The 12,382-nt window shown below is 41.9% G+C and overlaps 1 protein-coding gene across 4 annotated transcripts in view; it reads right to left on the bottom strand.

The window, feature by feature from the left end:
- The window catches only part of LRRIQ4 (leucine rich repeats and IQ motif containing 4), a 55,393-nt gene that overhangs the window by 41,735 nt on the left and 1,276 nt on the right, over window positions 1–12,382 (bottom strand). For all 4 annotated transcript variants that reach the window (XR_012469313.1, XM_074190886.1, XM_074190888.1 and 1 more), the window contains exon 2: window positions 8,420–9,494. Coding sequence is in view for 3 of the 4 variants with exons in the window: in XM_074190886.1 (XP_074046987.1) it covers window positions 8,420–9,457 (1,038 nt within the window). In the remaining variant the exon portion in view is untranslated. The remainder of the gene's footprint in view (window positions 1–8,419; window positions 9,495–12,382) is intronic.

The following is a 12,382-nucleotide window of genomic DNA, read 5'->3' as shown; positions in this document are numbered from 1 at the left end:
CTTTTGCACAGATAAAACCAATGTAACCAAGATCAAAAGAAATGTGGTAAATTGGGAAACAATCTTTACAACTAATGATTCTGACAAAGGACTCATTTCTAAAATAGACAGAGAACTGAGTCATATTTTTAAAACAAAAAGCCATTCCCCAATTGACAAATGGTCAAAGGATATGCAAAGGCAATTTACAGATGAGGAGATAGAAGCAATCTATAGCCATATGAAAAAATGCTCTAAATCATTAATTATTAGAGAAATGCAAATTAAAGCTTCTCTGAGGTACCACCTCACACCTCTCAGATTGGCCAGTATGACCAGGAAGGATAATGATCATTGTTGGAAGGGTTGTGGGAAATCTGGGACACTATTACACGGTTGGTGGAGCTGTGAATTCATCCAACCCTTCTGGAGAGCTATTTGGAACTACGCCCAAAGGGCAACAAAAATGTGCATACCCTTTGACCTAGCAATACCACTACTGGGTCTATATCCTGAAGATATGATGAAAAAGGGTAAAAACATCACTTGTACAAAAATATTTATAGCAGCCCTCTTTGTGGTGGCAAAGAATTGGAAATCTAGTAAATGTCCTTCAATTGGGGAATGGCTTAGCAAACTGTGGTACATGTATGTCATGGAACACTACTGTTCTATTAGAAACCAGGAGGGATGAGAATTCAGGGAAACCTGGAAGGATTTGCATGAACTGACGCTGAGTGAGATGAGCAGAACCAGAAAAACTCTGTACACCCTAACAGCAACATGGGAGTGATGTTCAACCTTGAAGGACTCACTCATTCCATCAGTGCAACAATCAGGAACGATTTTGGGCTGTCTGCAAAGGAGAATATCATCTGTATCCAGATAAGGAGCTGTGGAGTGTGAACAAAGTGCAAGGACTATTCCCTTTAATTTAGAAAAACAGATATCTTATTGTCTGATCTTGTCACCTCTTAGACTTCTTGTCTCTTCTTTAAGGATATGATTTCTCTCTCATCACACCCAATTTGGATCAAGGTACAACATGGAAACAAAGTAAAGACTGATAGATTGCTTTCCGTGAGGGGGTGGGGGGAGGGAAGTAAGATTGGGGGGGAAATTGTAAAATGCAAATAATATCTTTAATAAAAATAAATACAAAAAAGAAACCAGGAGGGATGGGAACTCAGGGAAGCCTGGAGGGATTTGCATGAACTGATGCTGAGTGAGATGAGCAGAACCAGAAAACCATTGTACACCCTAACAGCAACATGAGGGAAATGATCAACCTTGATGGACTTGCTCATTCCATCAGCGCAACAATCAGGGACAATATGGAGCTGTCTGTGATGGGGCTGTGTGTATCCAGAGAAAGAACTGTGGAGTTTGAACAAAGACCAAGAACTATTACCTTTAATTTAGAAAAATAACTGACATCTTATTGGCTGATCTTGCTATCTCTTTTTACTTTATGTTTCTTCCTTAAGGATGTGATTTCTCTCTCATCACATTCAATTTGGATCAGTGTGTACCATGGAAACAATATAAAGATTGGCAAATTGCCTTTTGTGGGGGGGGGGGGTGGGGGGAAGGAAGTAAGATTAAGAGAAAAATTGTAAAACTCAAAATAAATAACATTTTTAAAAAAGTAAGAAATGAGGAGCAGGGGTGGCTAGGTGGCGCAGTGGATAGAGCATTGGCCCCGGAGTCAGGAGTACCTGGGTTCAAATCCGGCTCAGACACTTAATTACCCAGCTGTGTGGCCTTGGGCAAGCCACTTAACCCCATTGCCTTGCAAAAACCTAAAAAAAAGAAAAAAAAGAAAAAGAAATGAGGAACAGGATACTCTCGGTAAAACCTGAGCAGATGCAGTGGGAAATGTACTGTAATCCAGAGTCACAGCAATATTGGAGGAATATCAGCTATGAATGAGAGGTGGTTCTCAAGGACTCATGATCAAGAATGCTATCCATCCCCAGAGAGAGAGCCGAAAGAGTCTGATTATAGATTGAAACATATTTTTTTAAACTTTTTCTTGAGGTTTTTTTTTGGGGGGGGAGAAGGGTTCTGTATATTCCTTCATAGCATGACTATTATGGAAATGTTTTGCATTGACTACATGTTTTTAACTTCTATCAAATTATTTGCTTTCTCAATGGGGGTGGAAGATGGAAGGATGAGAATAATGTAGAGAATTCGGAACTCAAAGTTTTAAAGCTGAATGATAAAACCTGTTTTTAAATGTAACCATGAAAAAATAAGACTAGCAATTTAAAAGGCCAAAGGCTTAAGAAATATTAGTATATAATATGCAAATATGTTAAACAGGATTGTATGTGTACAACCTATATCAGATTGCTCACTGCCACCAAAAAGAGAGTGGGAAGGGAGGGTGGTAGAAAAATGTGAAACCCAAAAAGCTTGCAAAAAGATGAATGTTAAAAACTACCTTTGCATGTAACTGGAAAAAATAAAATATTTTTTAAAAATTAGAGGCTGGGGGCGGAGCCAAGATGGCGACAAGAAAGGATCACTTCTTAGGCACTTTCTGATAAAACTCATAAGCTAAGGACTCTAACTAAACTTTTGAGACAGAACCCACAGAGGGACCCAGTGAGGCAGTTCTCCTACTCAAGGTAACCTGGAAAAGAGCAGAAAGGCTCTGCTCCCTGGGGTCGGAGGGGAGGCCCGGCAGAGGGGTGGCCCGCCGGAGCGAAAGAACTTCAGCCTCCTGGAGGCAGCCCCAGGGAGCTGGGAGCCACGGCTCACAGCAGCAGGGGAGTCTCCGGAGCTACACCCCAGGGAGCACCAGGCACAAAGTGGGGAAACAGCTGGGGGACCTCTACCAGAGCTAGCACATGAAGCCCAGGCCTCAGGGCACACAGCGAGCAATGTGGTCTTTCGGCAGCCCAGATCCAGGAACAGGTTGGTAAACAGGAGCAGGAGCCCCCAGGGCATGATCCCATTGAACCTAGGGAGGGGAGTGAAGAGAAACCTGCTGAGCTCTGTCCTCTGCCCCTGGAACAGGACTGTGGGGCTCTGACCAAATTCAGATCCTGATCGCAGTCTAGGCCCCCCATAGAACAGCAGGGCCCCCCCACCTCAGCCCCGTGGCAGAGGGGGGCGCATATGGTTATTCACAGACCAGGAGGGAGGACAGAGCCTCACACACTGAGACCCTTGTGGGAGTGTCCCAAAACCTCCGGAAGCACCCTAAAACCAGGCCCAGGCTGGGAAAATGAGCAAGCAGATAAAAAAAGAGGAACACCATTGAGAAATATTTTGTAAATGAGCTCAAGAAGGATCAAAATACTCAGTCTGAAGATGAGGAAGCACAAGCTCCTGCATCTAAAGACTCCAAGGGGGGCGGCTAGGTGGCGTAGTGGATAAAGCACTGGCCCTGGAGTCAGGAGTACTTGGGTTCAAATCTGGTCTCAGACACTTAATAATTACCTAGCTGTGTGGTCTTGGGCAAGCCACTTAACCCCATTTGCCTTGCAAAAACCTAAAAAAATAAAAAAAAAAAATAAAGACTCCAAGAAAAACAGAAAGTGGGCTCAGGCTATGACAAAGTTCAAAAAAGACCTTGAAAATCAAATGAGGGAGTTAGAAGAAAAACTGGGAAAAGAAATGAGAGAGATGCAGGAAAAATATGAAAATGAAGTCAGCAGCCTAGTCAAAGAAATCCAAAAAAATGCTTAAGAAAATAACATGCTAAAAACCAGCTTAGGTCAAATGGAGAAAACAGTTCAAAAAGTTATGGAGGAGAAGAATGCTTTAAAAAGCAAAATTGGCCAGATGGAAAAAGAGATGAGAAAGCTCTCTGAAGAGAACAAATCCTTCAGACAAAGAACAGAATTCAGGGAGATTGATGAATTTACCAGAAATCAGGAATCAATACTTCAAAACCAAAGAATGAAAAATTACAATAAAATGTGAAACATCTCATTAAAAAAACAACTGATATGGAAAACAGACTTAGGAAAGATAATTTAAAAATTATTGGAATACCTGAAAGTCATGATCAGGAAAAGAGCCTTGACATCATTTTCAAAGAATTACTGCAGAAAAATTGCCCTGATATTCTAGAAGCAGAAGGCAAAATAGAAATGGAGAGAATCCACCGATCCCCCAGAGAAAGAGATCCCAAAAAACCAACCCCTAGGAATATTATAGCCAAGTTCCAGAACTCCCAAGTCATAGAGAAAATATTACAAGCAGCCAGAAGGACACAGTTCAAATATCGTGGAGCTGCAGTCAGGATCACACAGGACTTAGCAGCAACTACACTGGAAGCTCGTAGGGCTTGGAATATAATATACCGGAAGGCAAAAGAGCTTAGAATGCAGCCAAGAATGAACTACCCAGCAAGGCTGAATGTCCTCTTTCAGGGAAAAAAGATGGACTTGCAATGAACCAGGGGAATTTCAAAGGTTCCTTTTGGAATGGCCAGAGCTGAACAGAAGGTTTGATCTTCAGATACAGGACTCAGGTGAAGCATGGAGATTGGAGGGGAGGGGGGAAATATGAGGGACTTAATGATGATGAACTGCGTGTATTCCTGCATAGAAAAATGACACTGATAATACTCATATGAACCTTCTCAGTTAATAGAGCAGGTAGAGGGAGCTTTTATAGTTGAAGCACAGGAGAAAGCTGAATTCGAAGATAAAATATGGTGTAAAAATGGAGTCAATAGAAAAAGAAAGGGAAATGGAATGGGAGAAAGAAAAAGGAGAGGGGGAATAGGCCAAGATATTTCATATAATAAGATTTTTCTTTATTACAATGAGCTATTGCAATGATATGGAAGGGGGGAAGGCAAGGGGGAATGAGGGAACCTTTGCTCTCATCAGAGGTGACTAGGAGAGGAAACAGCATATATACTCAATGGGGTATAGACATCTGGAGTAAGGAGGGGGGAGCAGGGGGAAGGGGTGGGGATGTGAGTAATGGAGGAGAGGATGGACCATGGGGGGAGAGACTGGTCAGATATAACACATTTTCTTTTTTACTTCTTGCAAGGGGCTGGGATTGGAAGGCCTGTCCAGGACCATAAGGCCAGGTGGATTCTGGGCCTAAGGGGTGGTATGGGGGCTCAGGGCTTCTTGGCCCCAGGACCAGGGATCTGTCTGCTGCGCCACTCAGCGACCCTACAGCAGAGTCAGAGTGAAAGGAGAGAGAAAATATAGTACATGGTAGTGGAGAAATAAGAAAGGAGGGAGTTGCGATCAGCAATGGCAACGGTGGAAAAATATGGAAGTAACTTTTGCCATGGACTTATCATAAAGAATGTGATCCACCCGTGACAGAGTTATTGGTGTTGGAACAAAGACTCAAACACATTTTTATTATTATTATTTGGGGGGGGTGCAGGGCAAAAGGGGCTGGGTGGCCCGCCTGGGGCCACATAGTGGGGTGATCATTGGGTGTCTGAGGCCCGATTTGGACCCAGGTGTTCCTGGCTCAAGGACCGATGCTCTGTCTGCCACCCAGCCACCCCTACTGTTATTACTATTTTATTTTATTTTGGGTCTTTTTCTTCCTTTTTTTTTTGGTTTTTGCAGGGCAGTAGGGTTAGGGTGGTTTGCATGGCACACGGCTGGGTGATTGTTGGATTTACGGGGCCGGATGTGGGCTCAGGTGCTCGTGGCTCCAGGGCTGGTGTTCCATCCATTGTGCCACCTGGCCATACCTACAATTATTATTATTTTTTTATTTTAATTTTTTTTCTCTCCCCTTTACTTTATCGCTCAAGCAAGTCTATATTTGTGGGGGGAGGGGGTATTTCATTTACTCTTAAACAAGAATATTTTATTAATGTAAAAAAATATTACTTGTACAAAATGAAAATAAATATTAAATTAAAATTTTAAAATTTTAAAAAAAATTTAAAAAAAAATTAGAGGCTGAGAAAGCAGACTGACCAAAAACTTATTCACCTTTGACAATGCTTTGTTCTAGCCAAAAGCTTTTGGAAACCTAACCTTGTTATTCTATGTTTAGTTATGAGGGACCTCAACTTTGTGCCATCTGCAGATCTGATAAGCTCTATGCTAGAGGGAACTCCAACAAGCTCAGAACCGAGGACTAAATTTTCAGGGTGAACATTTACACCTCAGAAATCAGCAAATGCTACAAAGCAGAGCTGGAGTGATTGTTTTGTTAAGACAATCTAGACTTACAAAGTGATTCAGAAAATATTGATGGAGAAAATGAAGATTAAATTGAAAAGTGCTACGTGTGGGGGTGATGATCAACCCTGATGGACTTGCTCATCCTTTCAGTGCAAAAACCAGGAACAATTTTGAGTTATCTGCAATGGAGAATACCATCTGTATCCAGAGAAAGAATTATGGACCTTAAACAAAGACCAAAGACTATCACCATCAAATTAGAAAAAAAGTATTATATTATTATGTAATTTCTTCCTTAAGGATATGATTTCTCTTGTCATCACATTCAACTGAGATCAATGTATAACATGGAACCAATGTAAGCACTAACAGAATGACTTCTGTGGGGGGTTGGGGGGAGGGAAGCAAGAATGGGGGGAAATTGTAAAGCTCAAAATAAATAAAATCTTTCTTTGAAAAAAAAGAAAAATGTGTTATGCAGTATTTCTATTTTTGAGAGCCAGTTGTGAAGTATTTACCAGCACACCCTTGGGGCATGATGACATTGGTTTTAAAAATGTCAGTTGATTATGTGATGCTTCACAAAATACTATGGACATAGAAAACTTTGGAGCTTTAACTACAGTGATGGAACCAATGTAAATGCTTATGTGGAAAGTTTTAGAATTCTGGAATATTTCTGAAGCCAAAAATAAAAAAAAGAAATTAAAGTTATCTTAATCATTTAAATTGTTTGTCATAATCAATTTTCAATCAGCAAACATACATTAATGTGTCAGACATTGTGCTAGGGACTTGGGACCATGTTCGTGCCCTCCCTCTGATAGAGCAGACAAGGCCCTAGAGTTCAGAACTTTGTGTGGGAAGGCAGGGGCACCTGCAGGACCAGGAAGGGCCTCATGCAAAGGTGGTCTTTAGATGTCTGTTATGCTTGGGATTGTCTGTCCTTCGCTCTTGAAGAAGACCATGACATCAGGGAGGTGATGCTGTGATAAACATGTGAATCAGATTTGAGTGAGGGGGTCCATGCTAAGTCACCAGCCTCACTCTCTCTTCTGGAGTTATGAGGGTCCAGTGAGCAGATCTGGGTCAGAATGGGGGATGGCTGTGGATTGAAGATGGAAGAAAAGCAGGGATCCCAAGGGAAAACACTAAGGAGGGAGTATATTCTAGCCAAGCAGGTAGGGAGAGAAGCAAAGGGACAGAGAGGGTAGAGGAGGGGTCATATATCATGACCACATCCAGAAGACCAGTCTGGCCACCACAGAGAAGACATGGAGAGGAGAATGTACAACAAAGCCAGAAAGTGAGGGGGGGACTTGACTGGGACAAACTTTAAATGGCAAACAAAGGAGTGTCTTTAGGAAAATCATTTTGGTGGTTGTAGAAAAAGGATGGATTGAAGGCTCAGAAACCCAGGAAGAAGACTGGTCCGGGTACTTGCACTAGTCCAGGCAAGAGGTGATTAGCAGCCTGAACTTGGGTGGAAAGAAGGGTGAGTTGTTGTGGAAGGAGAAACCAGATTTGGGAACTGATTTGTAGGTGAGAGTGAAGCATCAGAATGGACGATGGTGCTGGGGTTGGGAAATCAAGTAATGAGGAGGATTTTGGTACCCACAGTAGATGTGGGAAAGTTGAGAAGTGGAACAGGTTTTGTTTTAGACCTGATGAGTTGGAGGTCCTCCAGCGGTGATTCAGGATTGAAGGGCAAGAGAGAAACAGGGTCTGGATGCCAAGGTCTTGCAGATGTTAGCAAAGAGAAAAAGTTGCTGAATCCACCCAATGTTCATGCAGTCATCAAGCAAGAATGGTCAGAGAGAGAGAAGTGGGTCCAGGACAAAATCTCTGAGACAAACATCCATTTCAAACTGTGTCTATAATTTTATATTTAGTATTTCAGCAAATCAACACCTTGGATTGGTTTCTTTTTTAATGTAAAGAATATAGTTCAGAACCTGTGACTAACAAGTCAAACCCATGACCACTAAAGCAAACGCTTAATGAACATAATCCTTTGGTAGGGCCAAGAATCCCCCTTCACCTGCCTCTTTTCTACATGTGTATTTTCATCGATTCATGTTCAGCCCCTGTGAGAAGGCTGGACTGACGGGCCACAGCCTGGTCACAAAGTACAGGGAGATAAGGTATAGTAGAAGAAACTGAAAATCCCCTAACTTGGGTCAGGAGACCCAGCTTAGACTTCAGCTTCCTACTCTGTACAATGGGGGAGTGGGCCCTAGCTTGACAATCAAAGAGGTCTGGCCATGGTTTTGTGAGGTCCTAGGAAAATGAGAAATCTGTACCTGACAGATGTGATTGTCATCTAGGGCCAGGATCTCCAGGTTTTTCAAAGAGCATATCTCAAGAGGGAAAAAATCAAAGTAATTCTGACTCAGGTCTAAGAGGGTGATATTCAGCAGGTGCTTGAAGGAGCGGCGAAGGGTCTTCAGACAGGTGTTCTTCATGTACAGGAGATGGATCAGCGTCCATTTGCAGATCAGCCGGGGCACTTTCTCTAGGCAGTTCCCCGAAAGGCCCAGGTCCGTAATCTCGGTCAGTTCTTTGAGGGTGGAGGGGAGATTGTGCAGGAAATTGTAGGAGACGTCCAAGACAATTAACTTGTTACAGTTCCCAAAGGTGTCGGGGATAACCGACACATAATTGGAAGCCATGAAGAATTTCTCCAGCTTGACCAGTGCCCCAATCTCATCAGGGATGACAGAGATCTGGTTTTGTTCCAAGTCTATAATCTCCAGGTTGTAAAGGAGGCACAGCTCCTGGGGAAAGTCTTCAAATTTGTTGTTCTGCAGGTAAATCTCCTTCAATTTGGTCTGGTTGACAATTTCTTTGGGCAGAGATTTCAGCTTGTTGTGGGACAGTCCTAGCAATTCCAGGTGGTGCAGGCACTTACAGATCTGGATCGGGAAATTATCCAAATTGATCTTATAAAGCCGGAGCTGTCTAAGGGCTAGCAGACGGGAAAGGACAGGCAATGTTCTGGGAACCAGGGGATTGTTGCTAAGGTCCAGGTTTTGAAGATTGGCTAGGTCTCCGATGTCTTTGCAAATAAACTTAATGTCATTGTTGTTCAGGTAGAGAATCTTCAGGTTGGTAAGATTATGAATGTCTTTAGAAATTCCCTCAAGATCATTATTTTCCAAGTGCAATTCTTCCAATTCCCAGAGTTCCAAGATGTAATTTGGGATAAAGGTAAGATTTTTATGAGAAGCATCAATGAAATATTTTTTGTCACCTACTCGTTCTGGTGGGGGTTCTGCAGTCTTTGCTACAAAACCTTTTTGTTTCTGGGACAAAAGTTTGAGAACATGGTCTGCAAACATCTTCAAAGCAGAATTATGAAGCCCAAATGTTCCAGATCTAAAGCATTTGCAAGACAAAAACAAAACACACACACAAAAAAAAAACACCAAGATTTATCTTTCAGTAGACTTCTACTCCACTTTATACAGCATTCCCCAAAAGTAACTTTCTGGTCTTGCTTCATCCTTCTAGTAACAGAAAACTCATTATATATGGAATAGAGCATTGTTAAGAGTTCATCAGAATGACCTGATATTTGAGAATTGTGTAACTCTGTACATCAGTTACCCACTATACCCCCCCCCAGTTTCTTTACACACAGAGTGCTTTGCCCACCTTAAAGCACTAAATGAATTATTACTTTCATGGTTATTAACTTTAGAAAGCAGCTCATTCCATTTTTGGACAAATAATTATTAAGCATTTCTACTTTCTATTTGTCTTTTTTTTTTTGCACTTTCTGCTTTGCCAAAACTTGCATCCCTCCGACTTGAACTCTGAAGCCATACTGAAAGAATCCTCCATATCCAAACATAAAAATACAGCTTTCATGACCCTTCCCTCCATGCACTCTAGATAGGAACAGGATTTGCCATTTCACATTTTGGCAGACAGGTCAGTTGCTACTCCCCACATACACCTGAAATGCATTTCTTTTTCATTCCTACCTCTTGGGGACCCTCTACCCCTTCAAGGTTTAGTGCTACTTCCACTTAGATACCTTCCTAAAGGCCTACCACCACCACCATCTCACACACACACACACACACACACACACACACACACACAAAATCTGTTGTAGTAATTTTTTTGCTTAGTTTTTATTTACTAATGTATGGACAGATTATATCCAGTCAATTCAATGTAAGCTCCTTGGTAGTTTTTGTCCTTTCCCAGAATTTAGTTATGTTACAAGTATTTAGTTAATGAATGTTCCTTGAATTCCATGGACTTAAATATGAAACAAAGTAAAATTAAAATTAAGCCCGTTGGCTGGATAATTAAAATACTAGTAAGTCACAGAATTTGATTTTGTGAGATTTACAGTCAGAAGGATGATGAATCAAATTCAGATTCAACAAGTGTTTATTATGGCTTAATTATGTACAAGGGTTAATTATGAGATACGGTGGTTAGTGGCAAAAAGATTCATCTTCCTGAGTTCAAATCTGGTCTCAGACACTCCTTAGTAACATGACCCTGAGTAAGTCACTTCACCCTGTTTGCCTCAGTTTCCTCATCTGTAAAATGAACTAGAGAAGGAAATAACAAACCACTCCAGTAGTTTTGCCAAGAAAACCCCAGCTGGGGTCATGAAGAGTCTCTGAACAATAATTACAAGGGATTGGGTGAGGTGCTGGGGATACAGAGATAATGATGATTGTTAAGCCTGTCCCCAAAGACAATTTCCTGGGGGATGGGTAAGGAGAGGTAGTGACAAGTTATAATACAAGGAAAGGAGCAGAGAGGGCAAAATGAACTAGTAGAATTTTAGGAAAGAAAATCCTTTCAACTAAGTCATTCAAAAGGGATATCTGTGGCACCAGAGTGAGACCTTAAAGAGAAGAAAATAAACCAATAAACCTTTCTAGAACTACTGTATGCTAAGCACTTTACAAATATTATTTCATCTCATCATCACAACCACCTTGGGAGGGAGGTACTATGATTCTCAGAAAACAGAGGTAGAGTGACTTGCCCAAGGTCACACAGCCAGTCAGCAACCGAGGTCCTCCTGGAAATCTGATCTGACACCAAGGCTGGGTCCCCAGTTACTTGACAGACAAGGGTTTCAACAGGCAGAGGTGAAGAAGAGAAGGCATTCTAGGAGGAATGTGTCTGTGCACCCAAAGGAAAGTGGGAGAGGGAGTGTTGAGGAGGGAGAAGAACTATCTGGATATGTGGTCAGGCTGGAAAGGAGAATGTGAAGGTCAGCAGTGAGAAATGAGATTACCCTGAAATAGTACGTTGTAGCCAGACTGTGGATGGCTGTCCAAGTCTGGGAAGGGGGGGGGGGGGGGGTTGTGATTTATCCCATGGACAAGAGGGAGTTGCAGATGATTCTAAGGTCAGCCTGACCATTTAAATCTGACTTCTCTTCCCTTCTCTTCAAATACTTGAAAACAGTGATCACATTTGGGTATTTTGCCAGGACAAGAGGAATACAGAGGTTGGTTCTCCTCTATATTTTAATGGAGAAATTTCCCTTCCCACTTTCCCTTCATTAATGCATACAGGAAGCAGCCTCACTTCCTGCATGTCTCTTGATACTTGTTTTACTTGAACCACTTCCCCTCTGCACTACTGCCTTCCTTCCATCAGAACCTAGAGCTCTGGCATCCTCTGATTCTGCCAGGCTCTCTGTACTATTTCCTAATCCATGGCCCTGAGCTCTCTCCTTTCCTTTATTTGTGGTCTTCCCTCATTTTAATGGAAACTACAAAGTGTCTTGCTTTCTTGTATTGATATCACAGGGGCTTAGTAAGGTGCTTGGAAAATAGTAAATGCTTAATAATTGCTTCAGCTAGCTGACATCCAAATACAACATGATCTTATCTCTTATCACCTGTCATCTATCTGACCAGCTAGGCAGTGCAGTGCATAGAGTGCTGACTTTGGAGTCAGGAGGAGACACTTGCCACATATTAGCTGTGTGACCCTAAGTTGAGTGATCAGGTCACTTAACCGTGACTGCCTCTCAGTTGTCCTGGGCCAGATGACTCTGGAGGATAAAGTGAGACTGGTGACTTAGCACAGCCCCCCTGACTCAAATCCAATTCACTTGTTTGTCATGGCATCACCTTCCTGAGGGTGTGGTCTTCTTCAAGAACAAAGAACAAAAAAATTTTTACAAAAATAAAAAAGAGCAAAGAACAAATATCATCACCCCATCCGATTATTTGTCTATCACATCTATATCTATCATACATTTATATTTTTATCCA

The sequence above is a fragment of the Macrotis lagotis genome, chromosome 6 (genome assembly GCF_037893015.1).
Source record: "Macrotis lagotis isolate mMagLag1 chromosome 6, bilby.v1.9.chrom.fasta, whole genome shotgun sequence".
Lineage (NCBI taxonomy): Eukaryota > Metazoa > Chordata > Mammalia > Peramelemorphia > Peramelidae > Macrotis > Macrotis lagotis.
Note: the sequence above shows the minus strand (reverse complement) of the source record. Positions and strands in the feature narration are given on the sequence as shown.